This window comes from Xiphophorus maculatus, chromosome 13, assembly GCF_002775205.1.
Source record: "Xiphophorus maculatus strain JP 163 A chromosome 13, X_maculatus-5.0-male, whole genome shotgun sequence".
Taxonomy (NCBI): Eukaryota; Metazoa; Chordata; class Actinopteri; order Cyprinodontiformes; family Poeciliidae; genus Xiphophorus; species Xiphophorus maculatus.
The window spans coordinates 21,826,371-21,844,347 of NC_036455.1; the positions used below are offsets into that span (position 1 = coordinate 21,826,371).

The 17,977-nt window shown below is 37.3% G+C and overlaps 1 protein-coding gene across 2 annotated transcripts in view; it reads right to left on the reverse strand.

The window, feature by feature from the left end:
* The window catches only part of vps50 (VPS50, EARP/GARPII complex subunit), a 115,052-nt gene that overhangs the window by 37,328 nt on the left and 59,747 nt on the right, over positions 1 to 17,977 (reverse strand). The window contains exons 14-23 of one of the 2 annotated variants that reach the window (XM_023344991.1): positions 17,840 to 17,928; positions 17,611 to 17,705; positions 16,380 to 16,478; positions 15,152 to 15,242; positions 13,487 to 13,672; positions 12,100 to 12,218; positions 10,570 to 10,676; positions 9,416 to 9,537; positions 2,950 to 3,027; positions 2,434 to 2,514 (exon numbers count right to left, since the gene is read on the reverse strand). In XM_023344991.1, coding sequence (XP_023200759.1) covers positions 2,434 to 2,514; positions 2,950 to 3,027; positions 9,416 to 9,537; positions 10,570 to 10,676; positions 12,100 to 12,218; positions 13,487 to 13,672; positions 15,152 to 15,242; positions 16,380 to 16,478; positions 17,611 to 17,705; positions 17,840 to 17,928 — 1,067 coding nt within the window. The remainder of the gene's footprint in view (positions 1 to 2,433; positions 2,515 to 2,949; positions 3,028 to 9,415; positions 9,538 to 10,569; positions 10,677 to 12,099; positions 12,219 to 13,486; positions 13,673 to 15,151; positions 15,243 to 16,379; positions 16,479 to 17,610; positions 17,706 to 17,839; positions 17,929 to 17,977) is intronic. The other variant, XM_023344992.1, reaches the window with a different exon arrangement.

The following is a 17,977-nucleotide window of genomic DNA, read 5'->3' on the forward strand; positions in this document are numbered from 1 at the left end:
AGTAATGAGTTCAAACACTGTACAGTACATGGCCATGCTTTTTATTAGGACAACATTTCTCTATATATTTTTCCTCATTTGGTCTTAGGTAATGTTTCTGCTTTTAGCAAAATTGGACTTTCTTTTTTTCATTATCAGTAAGCCATAATCATCAAATTTATAAAAAAAATAAAAATCTCAAATATATCACACTCTGTAATGAATCTAGATGTGGTTAACTGACTTTAAATACGCAAATAAATCAACTTTTTGCTTCTAGCCTTAGAAGTGAGGTTTGCAATTTTGCTTAGAAGAGGCGTTTTTTGATAGAGGAGGGAAACTCTAAGAAATAAAAAGGAAGCTTCTTCTGTTCTACTCCACTGAGTTGCAGAGGAAAATAATAACGATTTTGTGCCACACTGAGAGGTCTGCTCCTCGGTGAGTTGCTTGTTGAAAATTGTGTGACCTCCCCCACAACGAGTCTGCAAGACGCCATGCTGGAGCAAACAAAAAGAGGAAAAGAAAAGGGAGAAACAAAAAAACTTCCATTTATCTGTAAAGCTATCATTTATCAGCTCCTCACTCAACAGCGTCATAGAATACGGATATGCAACCCAAGAGATGCTCATGCCTCCAGGCTCTAACACTATGGAACCTGAAGGCAGATTAGTTGGGTGTGACCTAAGGCAAAAAACAAAACAAAAGAGGCAAAGGTGAAAATAATAATATTTTGCAATTGTTTCTCACAAATTTCACTGCACCACAAGCTGAGTCTCTTCCCTGGCCAGATCTCCCTGCAAATGCCAGCTTTGTTGGCTCTGTTTGTAACGGTGCCTGCAGCTGCAGTAGCTTAAGCTCTCAGCACCCGCTAGAGCCGAACTGGCAGTGTTAGTGTGAACACAGAAGAGTTTCACTGCATTACTCAAACATGACATGGTCGGAGAATCCGTCCTGAAGCAACATCAGAGGAGAGATTGAACGTTTTGCAAGCACTGACTTTAATCAACGGACAAATCATAACTTTTAACGGAGAGATGACTGATAAGGCAAATGCCTCTGTACTGTTTTTCTCCAAGAAACGACTGATGGATCACAACTTAATTTATTTCAAAAGGTTGATTCTATCTTCAAGCTGTTTCTGGATATTCATAGAGCTGTTGACCACCAGCAATTGCCATGCCTTAAGTCCAGTGATTTATTCTGTCTTAGCAGACTTCAGAGCATCCTGTACAATGTGTTAAGGATGAGAAACATCTAGTATCCAATGAGAGTCGGATACTAGACACCTTTTTAAAACAACAACCTATAAGCAGGTCTTAAAAATACTTTTCAAGAAGTCCATATATCTATTATTTTTTCTATTGGTAGTCTTCTGAAATATTCTCAACTTAAATGTTTTGTTTTCATTTGCTGCAAGCAGAAAATCATAATAATTAAAAGTAGTAAGGGCTTGAAAGCATCAGACTACGTTTTATTAATCTATAAACATGTTTTACTTAGTTAATTAAGGTACTGAAATAAATTATATTTTCAATAATATTCTAATTAACTGAGATGCACCTGTTTATTAAGCCTCTTAATGGCTTAATGGTTAACATTAATCATTAAAAGTTAATGGTTAATGCTAACACTTAGTGGTTAACATTAACCATTGATGTTGAACCAACTATATTTTTGTTTTTTAAATAAGATATCATATGCAAGTTTAAGACATAAAAATAGTATTTCTACAGACATTTTATGGAAAACTTCCATTAAAAATATGTATGATAATGACAAAATATTACTATGTGGCTCCTACTTTCACAAAAGAAGCATTAGCAGCTATAGCAGCTCATTTATTGCTTGATTTGTATAGTAGCACAAGTTAATACGGCTTACAATGTAATAAATATGCAGCCACTCAAAGATTAACACAGTTTGACTAATTTAACTAAAACTAAACAAGCAAAATGCTAGCCAACATAACATTCAGAATGCTGACTTAGTGAGCAATGACACCTAGAAGCAGTCATAATCAATCTGAGAAGATAACATTTTTGAAGACTAACAGCTGCACTTAGATTAAGTTTTTCTATGAAGCATTACAAAAGCAGAGAGCCCTAATGGACTAACACAACCCCCACCTCTGAATAAAGAGAGGGAGCATGTCCATGTGTAAAAGGGACGAGGTGATGAATGTCCGGATATTGATGACCTATAATGCTTTTTGTGGTGACACTGGCGTAACAGTAATGTCGCGTACAGAAATGGCCAAAATGGATAAAGTGGATGGAAAAGATCTAAAGGTAGAAGCATAAAGAGGAAAGATGAGTGACGGTATAGAGAATATAGATGGCGAGAGCATGGAGTGTCAGAAGGGAGATGAGTTAACAAGCACTGGTAAAAGCGAACGAGGGAGGAAGACAATGAGCAGAGGAAAAAGTGAGGTGGAGCAGACAGGAGCTGTCCTACCATGTCAATGAGGCTCTCCTGGATCCGGTTCAGTGTGGTTCTCAGTCGGCTGCTGATGAGGCCCAGACCCGATGACTCATACTGTGGAAGGCACACAGAAATACACACACAATGAGGGTCTGCACAGTGCATGGACACCTCACTATACAGGAACACACACAAACTGTAATAGCTGCTTTCCTCTCATGTCAACAGAGACAAGGGGCTTGCCGCTGTCTGCCTCAAACTGACTCTAATCCCTAAAGATGGAGGATCAACTGTGAAGAGCAGACATCAAAACCAAACAATCGTAGAATTGACAGCCCAGAGAAAATAGTGGCATGGAGAGGGTAAAAGCACTGCAAACTCAACAACAGAAGTCTGCTCAATTGAGGTTGAGATGTGCTTGGGTCGGGGGGGGGGGAGGAAGTCACACACATCTGAGGAGGCTCAAGCAACACATGCTGGCTAGCATTCCGGTTAACAAGCTACCACAGCCCATACATTAGTCATTACATGTCAGGATGGAATGCTTACCAAGCAGGCAGGGCCCACCACCCTGGCTGGGACTGCCTCTCTGCCACTATAGGTGGGCAGAGATGGGCTTGGGACGGGCTATGGATGTGGTCGAACAGGCAGCAGAAAGAGAAAAAAAAACGAGAAGCAAAAGCACACAAACTTTAAATGCAACACTGAAGAAATATTGCAACAAGACTGAAAAAAAAGCCAAACAAACAGAAGCAGATTAATGGAGGTAATGAGAGAAATAAATTGCACACCAGTACTGCCTCACATTTAAACAGTCTTTTAATTTAAGAGCAACAAAACTCAGCCGAAACTAATTGGAAACTGCTAATGAGGAATCGGGCCATACAGTTGCTTCCTAAATCAAAAGACTGCTGTGAAAGTTTGACTAAACGTTGCTTGCATATCTCACAGTTCAGTCAATAATTAGGTTTGAATAGAGAACACGCTAAATAAAGGTTCAATTTAGCATAGGTTTCATTGAGCTTAAAACACCAAAAACTTTGATGAAGCCCCACTTACGTCCAAAATCAGCTGTAAGGTGCATTGTTATGGCAGTATCTTAACAGAAAGTGAGTTTTTTTCACCTTGTGAAGTTTCAATTATGCATGAAATGACATTGTGTTGGTACGATACTATGCTGGTGTCATATTTGGGTCTGGTTGATGGGTAGAGGAAAATGGTAGCTTATCTGTGGTGTCTGGCCTGACCTCTCTCCTCATGGCTTGGCTTCATACCAACTTAACCACACCAACACTTGGTGTCACCGAACCAATGATGACTTTTTATTAATTGACTGATATAATCTTGGCATCCTACCACTAATCAGGCTGCATCTAAAAAGGTCCATCAATGATGGTAAGAAGATATCCCCAAGCAGATTTATTCAGCAGGGGAGAAAAACTGATATGATGGCCAAAAACTCATTTTTGCATTCCCCTTGAAATCAGGTTTTACTATATTTGTCATGATCGAGTGGCATTAAAATGATCGTATAGCCTGCAGGTTAAAGGGCAGTCATAATCCGATGTAAAGAGGAGATTGAGAGGACAAAAAACGGTCTTGGTTGTAAGTGTGAGATGATTTGACAAACTGCACGTTTGGAGTTTACATGACACTATTGTTGTAAAATGAATACTAAAGTCCCAAGCTTTCACACATAGGAATTTCAGCAATTTTCAAGACATACAGAATAGATAATCATGCGTGCGTCACGAACCGAGAGAGGGAGAGAAAAAAAACAACCTTTTTTATGCATTATAGCTCATTTTTCAGAGAAACTATTTTTTTCGACTGAAGTGTGTGGCATTATATGATATATTCTTTCTTTTCTGCTGTTGAGTCTTCCTGGTCCAATGTTTTGGTAGACAGTCTTTCACCTCCACTTTTTTTGCTCCCATATTTCTTGCCTTCATCTTTCAGTTTGCAGCTCTATCATGGAAGTCGTTTTTGTCTTTTCTAACCCTCTACTGTCTTTTTCCAGAGAAGACATATCTGATTTATCCTCATGGGGAGCAACTTTCCAGAGTTTTGAAACATTAATCACTTTTTTCCAAAAATGTGTTTGTAAATCTGCCTCTCTCAACCCCCCGTAACTGACTGACTCATTACCGTTAACAGTGATGACGATTCTGAGCGAAGCACATCATGCATCTTTAGCATATGTGTGACAGTGTCAAAGCGTGGTTGTTTAAAGGGATAGTGGAGATATTTACTCTTTTACATATTAAGGTCCAACCATTACTCTCTAAGATGGAGAAGTCAAGCAGCTCAATCATGATTCCAGTGGCGTAAAAGAGAGCAAAGTGTGGGTTGTGGCAGCAGCATATGTGCGAGGTAAATTTCCACAAGCTCTTTAAAAATTCATAAGAACATTAACATTTACTCTGTGGGGGTGTGTGTGGGTGTGTGTGTGTTTCGGTGAGATCCATTAATGGAAATAGGCAGGTTCACCCCATGACGCTTATACATCCAAGTAATGTAAAACAGCTGAAATTAGAAGGGATGCCATAAAAAGATTCGGTAATACTTTGGGTCTTACCGGGAGAAGATTTTTTGTCGAAATGAAGTCAGCCATAGGAAGGGATAGCTACTTGTTGTCAGTGTGTGATTTTCTCTAGTGAAGTAAATGTATATTATGAGTCCCAGTAATGGGCACCTATAAATTTAAAAACATTTTATAAGTGCTGTGAGAATACTGCAGCTAGCTAACCTTTAGATGCTAAGGAGGCTAAAGTTGACTTTCACTTCAGGGGGTTGTACTGGTGCTGCACTAAGGGGATATTATAAATCTGGACCAGGGCTGGGTATTGCTAAAATCCTCACAATTCAATTCAAGTACAATTATTTGGGTCATAATTCAATTTAATTTGATATTGGTTAAAATACTTCAATACTGATTTAGTAATATGTAGCATGTAAGTAATTAACCAGAGCACCAGCTAATAATTTTATCCAATACTTAATTTTGTTAAAAATTTTCCTGCCCATATGAATAGCTATTTTTGAGTAATAAAATATTTCAGAATATTATAGTGTAGCACAGTAACATTTGTACTCAAATTGAAGTACAAAATGTAAAATGTGACAGTACTGTAAAAAACTGAAGTGTATGTAAACATAATAATTTTTTTTCTTGTTAAAAACAGATAATTCACATCACTTAGATTTGAACAGGACACATCTCATTCCTTTCAAGCATATTTGAACAATACTGCCATCCTGACCACATGCTTCACCAGTGGGTGGTCTTAATGCACACTAAGCCACCAATGAACTCAAGAAGAAGAAGACAACTTCACATCATCATTTGGTGACAAACAAATGGCGCCAGGTGTTCAACATCAAGTAGCAAGCATCAAACTTGCCACTATCCAGTGCCCTTCTTCGTCCCACTGATGAAAAATGTGGGAGCTATAGGAAGTGGGTCGTTCCACTGGGAAATCTCAAATATTCCTGGACTGTGCATACACCTCTTGAAAGTGTTGCTCAACATGTTGAGACACCACTGGTCAGGGGATCTAATCAAGTCATAGGTTTTCTGAATCAGTATTGATTTGGAAAATAATTAATTGCAATGGATTAATGACTTGATTTTGTTACCCACACCTACTATGTACATACTATTATCATCTCCACTTCAGATTCTGAATAAATCAAACTTGAGTGGATAGTTTCATACTGAGAAAAAAGTGTTTAAAGTGCAGTTTGAGATTCCTGGAGGTAGTCACTCAGGAAAGTGTTGCATGTATAGATGAATGTATGTATGACTGAATGATTACAAAAGTTTTTGTTCTAGAGACGTGATTTTTTTTTTTTAGAACCACTTTACTTTGTGGACCACTTTAATTAAGCAACAATAAAAACCATAACATATGGACCATTCATGCATGGACTGGGAAATTCTACATTAATGTAAGATTTTTCAAAATGCAGTGCATAATTCATGAAACTATAATCAACAAAACAAAAACATGGATATTCTTATACTTTCCAATAATACTGCTTAAGTCTTGTTTCACTCGTGTGAACCCAATATGATGTACTGCCTCGTTTTAGGAGCTCCAGGTTTCATTAAACCTCTGGTAAAATGCAAATGTACATACATTACATGGTCACATAACATGAAAAAAAACAAGTAAGCCAATGACAAGTCTATCTTCAAACCTCTTCTGAGATTCCCTTAGCAAACTGTCACACACACACACAGCAACATACCAACAATCAGACTCAAAAAAGCCCCCAGAGCGAATATTTTATCTTTATCTTTCCTATTTGGAAGGGACAGAAGTCATTTCACCGTTATCATTACCACTTCCCTGAGGGCAATAAAGAAACAAATTTTGCCTTCTTCCATTCTTCGTGAGGAACAGTAAAACTGACAAAGCTTTTACATTCAGTGAAGAACTGGGCTCACTAAATTTAAACCTATTGCTCGGCTGAAACTTATACTGCAATAAACGGATAAAAGGAAAAACAGGAGAAGTTGTTACTCAGTGCGTTACTGGAGATCATCCAATAAACATAAAGAATCTCTAGAGGTAATATATGCAATTTGAGAGAATATTTTTTTAAAAATTACAAAAGCAAAACATTATAGCAGGAAAAAAAACTGAAGTGTACACAAAAAAATACAGTGTAAATATATGTTTATGCAGACTACTCACACTACAACACATATGTTTATATAGTAATTGATGCATATACAACATAAAACAAAATTTCTCGCTTTGTATTCATGTTTGTATATGTTTGAACGTGGGATTCTCAGTGTTGCCTCAACTTTGCGGAGCCTCATCAGAGTTTAATTTGAACCATAACTCAGCGATTCTATCCGTAACTGGATTAACTTGGAGTTATTATTTACATTAACAGCAATATTTCCACATTCCATATTAAGTCCATCAGGACACCAATTTAATAAAGCAGCTGGGAACAGCTGTTTCTGTCCATAGTATGAAAAATGATATTTAGTTCTCAATAAAATTAGGTAAATATCTTTTTGCTGGAGATGCACATAAACAAACCATTGGAAGGTACATGCAACTCTATTTATATTTTAGGGTTGGACAATGTGTTCCACTCAGAAGGCTCTAAATTTCCACTACAATCTACATTGTGATGATACTGCACTGCTTATATTGCTGTCTACACAAAAAAGGAGAAGAAAAGAAGTTTGAGGGAATCCTTATTTGGTTTTAAAAGTTATCTTTAAGACTCATTTTGAGTCTTAAAGATAAATTAGCCAATTATAGTTTTTCTTCTGCTTTTAGAAGGATTTCTACTCTTTATCTGCCACATATTTACATTTTATATTGTAATAGAAAAATGTGGACATCTATGGAGAGTCCTTTCTAACCCTCATGGGCAGGTACAGTTTACAAAATTTAAATCAGGCAATTTTTATATTTAAGCAGGCGGCGGATGCACAGAAAAAATAGGAACTCTGTTTTACAGCAGCATTAGAAAGGGGTCCCATTAAATAAGTTCATCAAAATCTTTATTCAAAAACATAAAATACAATTTTTTCCACAATCAGCGCAATACGTTTTAAGGATTTCTTCTGTTTAGGTTTTGACTACATAAACATTTTGACTAATAAAAAATGTAATTAAGTTTCTCAGAGAATTGAAAAAATAAAATGAACAGAGGATGAAAATATTTTATACAAAAATGTTACTGAATAGTATGTTCATGTACTGCACCAAATATGCACTCAAGAATTGGCTGAGGCTCCTTTTGCATTATTTGTTGAATCAATGTAGTGTGGCATGGAGGCGATTAGCCTGCGGCTCTGCTTGGATACTAAAGAAGGCCAGGTTGCTTTTACAGTGGCCTTCATCTTGTCTGTATTGTTGGGTCATGTTTTGGTCTCTCTCATCTTCGTTTTAGGCTATGAGAAAGCCTAAAGGAAGGCTCTCTCCAAATCATCACTAACTGTGGAAACTTCACACTGTACCTGAGGTTAAAAAGATTATCTGCCTCTTCAATCTTTCTGTAATTGCTAGTCCAGTTTGTTTTCTTCTTTGGCTGTGCAAGTTGCTTCATACATTGTCTCTGCTTAAGGACTGTTTTAACACAAGTCAGGTTATAATAGTTTCCTGTGTCAGTGATTTATGAATATTCCCCAAACAGCTTTGCTACACATTCCATTTACAGCAATGTGCACCTTCCTCTACCACTTAACTTTCCATTGATATTCTCAAAGAAAGCTCTCTATGAACATCCAGCTTTGTGGCTTACCCTCTTTGTGAAGGGTGTCACTGACAGCCTGTTGAACACTTCTAAAACAGAGTAAGTCAGCAGTTCTCCGCAAGGGTAAGAGATAATATATACTGTATTTTTTTGTATTAGCAGTATAATATTTCTTCACGAAAATCCTTTTTATTGTTTCCATGTCATATTCCAGTTCTGATTTTAGAATTTTACTAGCTCTACGCTGTAATAATAAAAATGTAACAGAAAATAAAACACATCACTCTGCGTAAAATTAAATTATATGAGTTTTTGTTTCAAACAAACACCAATTTATTGAGCTGCATTTAGTAAAGATTATGATTTGTTGCTGATCTGTAGAAGAATGAGGGAAAGTTCATACCAAGCATGTGTCAATTATTGATGATTTAAGTGATATGGATAAAATAATTAGACAAAAAAAATGTTGTAACAAACTATTTGTAAAATGTGTAGATGTAGATATAAACACAGCAAATGCAAATTTTACTAAAATGTATGAATGCAACAACGTAAGTTTTTACTTTTTTAAAACTGAAAATTACAATGCTGAGCTTTGAAACTTTGCATAGTTACTTTAATGAAAAGGGGACATTGTACAGCTCAAACCTAAACATCCCCTTTTGATGCGCTAAACCAAATTATAGCTATAAACTAATACACATCTGGATTATAGACATCGATAATTAACTTATTTTGATATATAAATCACCAAAAAATTAATATTGATAAAAAGAGACTTTACCATGTCATTGCGTCCAAAGAAGGTGTATACAGCATAAAGGTAGTAATCAAAGAGCTGCGATACACAGTGGATGACATCAAAGGCAATCGGTTTCAGGATGTTCATCATCTGCATGTACTTTCCTGAATAGAGAGAATGCAAAGGAAGAGTTATTTCACATACTTTGATAATCTGACTGAAGAGTGCAGTTCTAACTATGTCCCAGGTTGTTTGGCGTCATTAAGACATAAGCATTTTTAAAACAAATACTGATTTAAGGTTCAAACCTTAAGTAGATATTTGGGGACATTAAAAATAATAAAACACAGTAAGTTAATCTTAAGGGAGCTACATTAGAGAAGAACTTAAACAGCTACGTCCTGCATTTCCAAACAAATGGCAAGGACTTAATTTAGTAGAAATTTAATAAAGGCTATAAATACAGAGGAATGGAAGTGTAACACGGTGTCTACTGAGTAAAAACTGATGAGGGGGAGAGAGAAGAAGAAATAAGCTCAATCTTGCTCCCTTTGCCTCTGAGACAGAACTATTTTTCAAACTCATTTATTACAGACTTTCTCTTGAATTTGTTCTGAGAGCTTTGGTTCAACCTGATTCCATCATAGCTCTGCAGAGTACATTGGGAATGACTTCAAGTTTTTCTAATCTGCTAAAAAGTCAGTATAACAAATCCAGTGAAGTAAAAAATAAAATGGTAGAAATAAGTTTTCAGATTTTTTTTTTTGCTCTTCATGCACAAGAAAATTGAATCGGTCTAAATTCACTTGGTAACAGATCTAACATCACTGCCTTAAAGATAAGTATCTACTCTAATTCTGATTTGTCCATGAAAATCCTTCCACGTCAACCAAGATCATATTTTATCAACCAGGGTGTGCGGAAGTCTTTAAAGTCTCATCACAAAAACATGCGAGTAACATCTTGTAAAAAAAAAAAAAAAGGCCAGAGCTCAGGGTAGAGGCTAACCGTTATTCGAGCAACTTAGTCACACAGACATAGCGCGTGTCAATCGGCAATGATTTGCCTTATTGATGAATAAATTGAAATCTCAGCGGGTGGGAGGGAACACACGCTGCAGCTGAGTCTGAGCTCCTCAGGAGGATATAAGGTTATATGGAAAAAAAAGGGCTTTCGTGTGTACGTGCAGCACCTACCAACAAGCCGGATGACGTTGAGGGTGGTGTTGGTGAGAATCGGCGCGCTGGCCTTGCTCAGGTTGTAATCTGACTTTTTCTTGCTTCTTATGGTCTCTCGGGACACGCTGAGCCATGCAGAAGAGGGAGAGTGAGAGAAAGCAAGGAGGAGACCATGAGAAAGTAATTCACGTTAATATCACTAATCTTTGGAAACAATTGGCTGGTGTGGGTCAAAGTCCTATAATTGATCTATCAGAACCCATTACACATGGTAAGAGATACAGCTGGAGCCTGCTGCTGGGAAAAGCTTTGAACTGATGATCCTGGAGCTCTACATCCCTGACACCAAGCTCAATGAGCCAAATTAGCCAGAAGTCATTACGTTGGCTGCTGTCATTGCCGGAAATGTCATATACCTGCATGTGGTCACGCAATCCATTCAATGATCAACCATCAGTAAGTATTGCTTCCATTAATAAAAATGAACATTTTAGTAAGCATTTTGTATAAATGAAGATGGAATTTCAATGGTTTTGATCTCTAAAACCACTGCAATATCAGTGGATTGCGGCAAATTTGGGAAACTTAATTTTCATGTGACTAATACATAGGAAATACTAGAATGTTGCATTTTTTTTCTACTACAACATATGGGGTGATTGGGATTTTTGATTATGTTAAATTAATAAAATAAATCCTATAAGTTGCTGTTTGCACTTTTCCATTAACAGCATGAAAAATACATTTTGTCAGGTGTGTGTACACTTTTCCCCAGCAGAGAGCTCTGTATGTGTGATCCAAATGAACGAGGGGTGTCGATTCTTCTGTCTCTGAAACCAAAAATATGATAACATTCTGTTCTTGTCGACTTGGTTTGGAGGTTTTTGCAGCTGTGTCAACTTTTTCTTCTATGCGGTATCTGACAACTATTATATACAAATGCTGCAGTCGGAAGAATCTATAAAGAATTTCCAAAAGTTCTGCAGCCAAGTTCTTGAGAAGAATAAAAAGTCCTGGCCAGAAAGAACTTTGTTCTTGTTCTAGTGGAGCATGTATGAGCTGGTGGAGAGAAGGCCTAAGCTGATGATGGTATTTGCACAGGTGACAGACCCATTTAAATTCATCACATCCTGAAAACAGAAATAACATATAGAAAAAAACCTCCAGAGGTGCAACTGATTTATTGTATCTTTAAAGTTAAATAGGCTTATAAATATATGCAGGAAAAAAGAAAAACATTCACCAGTATTAAATGCTGACTCATCCTTTAATAGAATAGAGCAGTCACTTAGGAGGCAGTAGTAAGGAAAATACACTTTTGAAAGATTTTTGGCAGTAAAGTAGGGTTACGCAGAGGTGAACTAAACTGACTACTGAAGGGGTAAAAAAAAAAGGAATAATTTTACACCTTTAGGAACATCTTCAGAGAAACATTTAAGAGATCAGTGTGTGCTACTGTGATTTGTGAATCTCTACACACATTTAAAACGGCCTGGCCTGTGTGTCAGTTTGACGTGTGGCACTGTAATAAGGCCACAGAGATCTTACCTCTTCAGAGGGGCGTCGCCTGTCTGCTCATCAACGTAGTCCTGCTTGAGCTCATCTGGGACGTCGCTGTCACTGTCGTAGTCCTGATAGACACTCTTCTCCAGCTCGTCTGATTCATACTGGAGAAAGTTTAGAAGGGATAAAGATCAGAGATGATTAAAATCAGGTTCAGCAAATGGAGAAAATGTCAGAAAAACAAACAAAAACTCACTTGATTCAGGTAGAAAGGGTAAAAATATTCAATAATGCCTCAGATCAAAATTCAAAGAAATACTTCCTAAAATAGGATGATGTTTTGTTTTCCTAAAGAGGATTTTCAGAGAAAAATGATTTCTCTGAAATGATTTAAATATGTTACAAAATAAATGGAGACGGCTGTATTGACTAAGGTACCAAATCAGAAAAATAAACTCATAAAACATGACACTTGCGTAACAAGAAGACAAAAACGGTTGCCTTCATCAAATAAACCTAAAAGATACATTGAATTTTGTGCTTTGTACAAGGAGACATGGAAAACTGATTGCCAATAAATCTAACAACTTGTTTTCTTAACCTTGACGGCAACAACTCCCATTAAGAATTTCTGATAACTGGCGATATGTCTGTGGAGGAATTCAGCTCTATTGAGGGTGTTTTAAAGATCGTCTGTTAGAGGTGATAGCAAAGTATCTCAATCAGATTTAAGTCTAGAAAACTCCAATCTTTTTTTTTCTTTAAACCAATCAGGTTTGCTTCTGATTACAGGTCTTGTGAAAAACTTAAGGTCTTAATCTAAACATTTTCCTTCAAGATTTTCTGGTGACTATGTGAATTTGTGTGTGGCAAGTTATTCAATGTGTCAAACACAGGGCCCGCCACTTCACTTCTTACCGATCAAAGAAGACCTACATTAAATATCAAGGAGTATCTAATATTTTCTGAGGAAAAACATGCAGTGGAGACTACTGCTGTGACAGAGATCTGGTTCTTGTTCTACTGTTTTCTGCTTTCCCTCCTAGATTTGGGTTTTTTATTTTCCTTGAGTCCTTGATACACTCCATGAATCATTTTATTTGGGTGGCCACTCCTGGGAAGGTTCAAAAATATTCCATCATATCTCTGTTTTTAGATAACGGCACCCATTAAGGTTCACTAGAGTCCCAACACCTTATCTATGCTTTGTAGCTTTTTCTAGACTAACAGGTGTCAGTGTCTTCATCTGCTTTTCTACAACTTATTTACATTTTTAAATTTTTTTTTTTTTTTTTGAGATCTTGTAGCATACTTTATGTTGTCAGACAGGTTCTGTTTATTTCTGAATTTTACAGAATTCAGAATCAGGCAAGGGTAGCTTAAAAAGATCAGACTTGCAATCCCGTGATGACTCTTCATTTTGAATCCGTACCCCGTTAGATGCGAGAACATCCTCCGTCTCCTCTTCCTTGTGCTCAATGTGCATCTCAAAGGGGTTCCCGTCCTGATGATACTGCTGGAAAAGTGACAGCTCCTCCAGAGCCGGGCCAGCTGAGGAGGCAGCCTGTCTGCTTGGGGAAACGGAGGGAGAGCGGCACTGGCCCATGAACTTGAACTCCTGGATTAGAGAGAATGTGACAACAAAAACACAATTTTCATCTTAAGTCAACATCAATTATACTATCTCACAAAAAACAAAACAAAAAAACACACTAAGGGACTGATAGATAATTAAATTTTTTAAAAATGTCTTTACAATAAGCTTATTTTAGATCTGGTTAAAATTTAACCACAATTTCCAGAACATCCATGACTGTTTGGATGCACCTTGGACACTTGTTTGAGTATGATGGTAGCCTTGGTAGTGAAAGATGTTTTGTTACCTACCAAACTACTATACTACTGCCACAAACTGACAAATTGATATCTGTACAAGTAATACACAAAATTCCCTTATAAATATAGTTGGTTTCTGCGATATGAGAGAGCGCAGGTTAAGGGGACAGCAGCCAAGCACGTCATGCTGTGTAGTACTTTAAAGTGATGCACAGTGACTTTTGTTGACAGGTACCAGGCAGGAAGGGGGCGGAGAGAGAAGTTTTGAAGAAATGCAGAGCAGATCTCAAGGTCGAGAAACAAAACCAGGACGGCCACGTTGAGGACAATCGCCTCTGTATATGGGGCACCCATTCTGCCACCTTGATGAAAACATTTTTGCTTTTAGCTGCAACCTAAATGCCAACTTACTTCAGTCAACAAGTACATGTGCAATTTGGAGATGTGAGTAATTTGTTGTAGAAGAGAATCAGATGTCACAGGGAAACCGACACATACAGATTTGCATGGGCAGGTTTTCTACAGATTCTTATAGAGATACTATTTGGTGTACTCAAAGAATTGGGCCGATGTGTTTAAATCACCTGGGGCACTGCCAGTCCGCTGTGGGTATGTTAGCTTGTTGCCTTGGGATGACGCGAGCATGACCTGTCCTGCTTTAAATTCTCTACTAATAAATCCACTGTGAATCAGGCATGCCACGATCCACATTCAAAAACCATTATAAGCTTAATAGGATCTGGGTCTGCTTAAATCAGTCTGGGAACACTCATGCTACATCACACATAATGGGGAGCTTAATGCGTACTCAATGCACCCCATAGGACCAATTCAGCCACATTCTGGCTGATTCCAAAAGCAGTGGATCATTTATGTTCTGGCTAAATTAAGCTAAATATATCAGACACAAAGTTATCATTGTTGGTTATCATATGTGAAGGACATCTGGTATAAGTGGACTAAATGAGGCTGGGCCATTCAACTTTTCACTTGTATTAACTATTGCCCAAGAGCGCGGAGAAAAAACCCCCCAAAAAACAATCTGCATACCTCCTGGGAACGACAGCCGTTTCATGTTCATTCAGGTTACATAATGAGCACTAAGAACACTCCGACACACACACTTATTCACCCAAAGGTGCAAAATATAGAGATTTAGATTTTTATGTAAATTTCTAATGGCGATGAGGTGCTATATGTGAACAAAGCATGAATAAAAGTTATCTTAATCCAGCTTTTTTTTTTTTTTACTTTCACTTACATGGAGCTGGGCAATGTTAAAGTTGGACTTGACTGGACATAGTTCCCATGTCTCGTTTTCCAGAAACATCCTAAGCTCTTCCAGTCGTGCTCTGGACAAAAACACAGAAGAATGAGCACAACAATGAATAAAAAAAACAATGAATCAATAAAACATTATCTGTTAAATAGCTAACATATGATCTTTTGCAAAATTGCTCCTGTGTTCAGACAGTTTGAGATTAACTGTGTGAACATGAACAAAACCACCAAAAGGTCACTGAAACTCAGCAGGAAGGAGGAAAGATGTGTCCGGTCTGTAAAAAGGTTTTGATGTGTTAACAGCTCAAAACAGCCACCCTGGTGTTCACCTGTCAAGTTAATATCATCTCATACTGTGTAACATGTCATCACAGTGTTCGCTTTAAACTCTGCAGGACACCATTTATGTCTTAAGGGTGTTTGAAATATAAGAGGTGACAGAACACAGAACATGGGAAGAAAAAAAAACACAAATTGCACACTCAACTAAGCTTGGTACGGGCACTAATTGGAAAATTTTGTACCTACTGCAGATTGAATTAAGAATTAAAAGATGATTAAACTAAGAAAGGAAATCAGTCAGAGAAAAAGATAAAATTTCTGTCATTTTTGTACCACTAAACACTCATATTGAATTTAATGGTCACTGAATCACTCTCAAGGTGTCCTCATCAATCGTGTAGACATCTGCCACTCGTTCTTCACATCCTACAATCTTTCAATTACAAGTAGGCTTTGATGGAGATCCAAATTATCTCCATTCCATCTCCATAAATCCTTAAATGTATTCATTATGTCTGCCTTGAGCCACCTGACCGTTGGACGTTTCGTCAATAATCACTGATACGTAACCTTAATGCTGATCAATGTGTGTCCTCTCTGATGACAGGGCGTCGTCTGTGACTGTGAGCGCATATTCAGGAGGTTGGCAGGCTCTAATGTAATCAGGATGTAAAAGGGATTTTTTTTCTCCTCATTGAGTGTTGCCATGTAATTACACATTTATTCCAAAGAGGATTATGCAAGTGATGGAGTGTGTTAGAATTAGCCAATGGCTACCATTTTGCATAGAACGTTCTCTCCTCATTGAACAACTTAAAAGTCTTGAACGCTTTTGCTTTTACAGTATATAAAAGTATATCTTTTACAGACCTTTTTCTCAGTCACTAACTTTCACATTATTGAAGAGAACAATTAGTTCCTCTCACCTGTGATAGTTTTTGAAGTAGTTCACACTCTGGCGTTTGATAGACTCCTGCAGAACCTCTGACTTGCTGCCACAGAACTCCTCACCAACCTGCATCAACCTGAAAAAGCAGAATGCGATGAGGTCAGAGAAAAAAAGTAGAAAAGAAATCCCCCCCAAAAAAGTTTCATCAGAGCTTAGTTGTTTTGGATTGTATTGTGTTGTATTTTATTACATAATACAACAGAATTTTATCCTGGTAAAATGTGATGCATTAGGGGCAAGAGTATGGAAGAACTGAAATTTGGGATAAATTACAGGGATTTTGCTACAAGGTAGTACAAATCTATTACCTATTGCCTCTGAGCCCACATCAAAAAAGTTAATTTTATTTTACATTAGTGTTTGTGTTTACCCGTTTAGTACACAAAAAATGCAGACATATCAAACAGAATTTGAAGGCTCTGGAGTATTTTTTGCCGTGTGTGTCTATTTGACAGAAAGCAGACAGCTGCAATATAAGCTCACCTTTCACATAACTATAACTCAGCAGACATGAGACAGAAAAAAAGGGAAAGAAAACCTAACGTAAGGAGAATGTGTCGAATAAGCCAAACACAATTCTTATCTTCAAAAAACTAAATAATGTGATGTTTTCATCTACTTCCTTACACTTGTTTACAATTTTATCGAACATGCATGAACTTCTATTTTTAATCACATATTGGATTAATGAATGTAATTGGTATGCGATTTATCTAATTGTCTGTTTTTACTTTTATCTTGTTCATGTGATATTTCATTCTTAGCATGTTTCGAAGTTTATTAAAGTTTCTGATGGCGACAGACCGCACTAAAAAGATCCTGCAGGTCAACCTGATTAATTAACTACAACGAGCAGCTTACAACATTGTAATGAGTAATATAACATTATTAATAATATAATATGAAAATAGATTAGTGGATAGACATATGGTAGGATAGATATAATCAGAGTAAATTTAGCCAGTAATGACAAATCTAAATATACCTTCATTCATAAAACCTTCTTAGGCAGTGATGTAGATTAATTTCCCTAATTTGAGTGGACGTGCATCAAAGAATAAGTACTCTGATGGAGACAGACAACACTGAAAAATCCTGCAGGTCAACCTGATTAATGTGACCCAAGGAGGACGGAACGGCAAAAGCAAGAGAATGAAGCCCAATTAGCAGAACGAAAGCGAGCCATCTGGACCGACCCTGACACGTACCTGCTGATGACATCTAGTACCACTATGAAATCATCGTATTTGAAGTTTGACATGTCCGTTCCCAGAATATACACCTTCACCTTTAACTGGACATCCTGAGGAGAGACGCGGAGACAGGGATGGATTTGGTAATTTGAAAGATGAGTGCTGTAAGTGGAATCAGAACCTGATAGAAAGCTAATGAATTGGGGAAAGAAAGCAAGACAAAAGGTAATGTTTGACTGCAAACCTGCCAGATCCGCGTCAGTCCATGCTCCAGCTTTTTCTTCACATAGCTGCGGTCCACAGTCAACTCATCAGGCTCTCCTGCTGCATCATCTACAGGAAAAATCAAAGAAAATACCCATAAAGTGTTATTAGACATTAA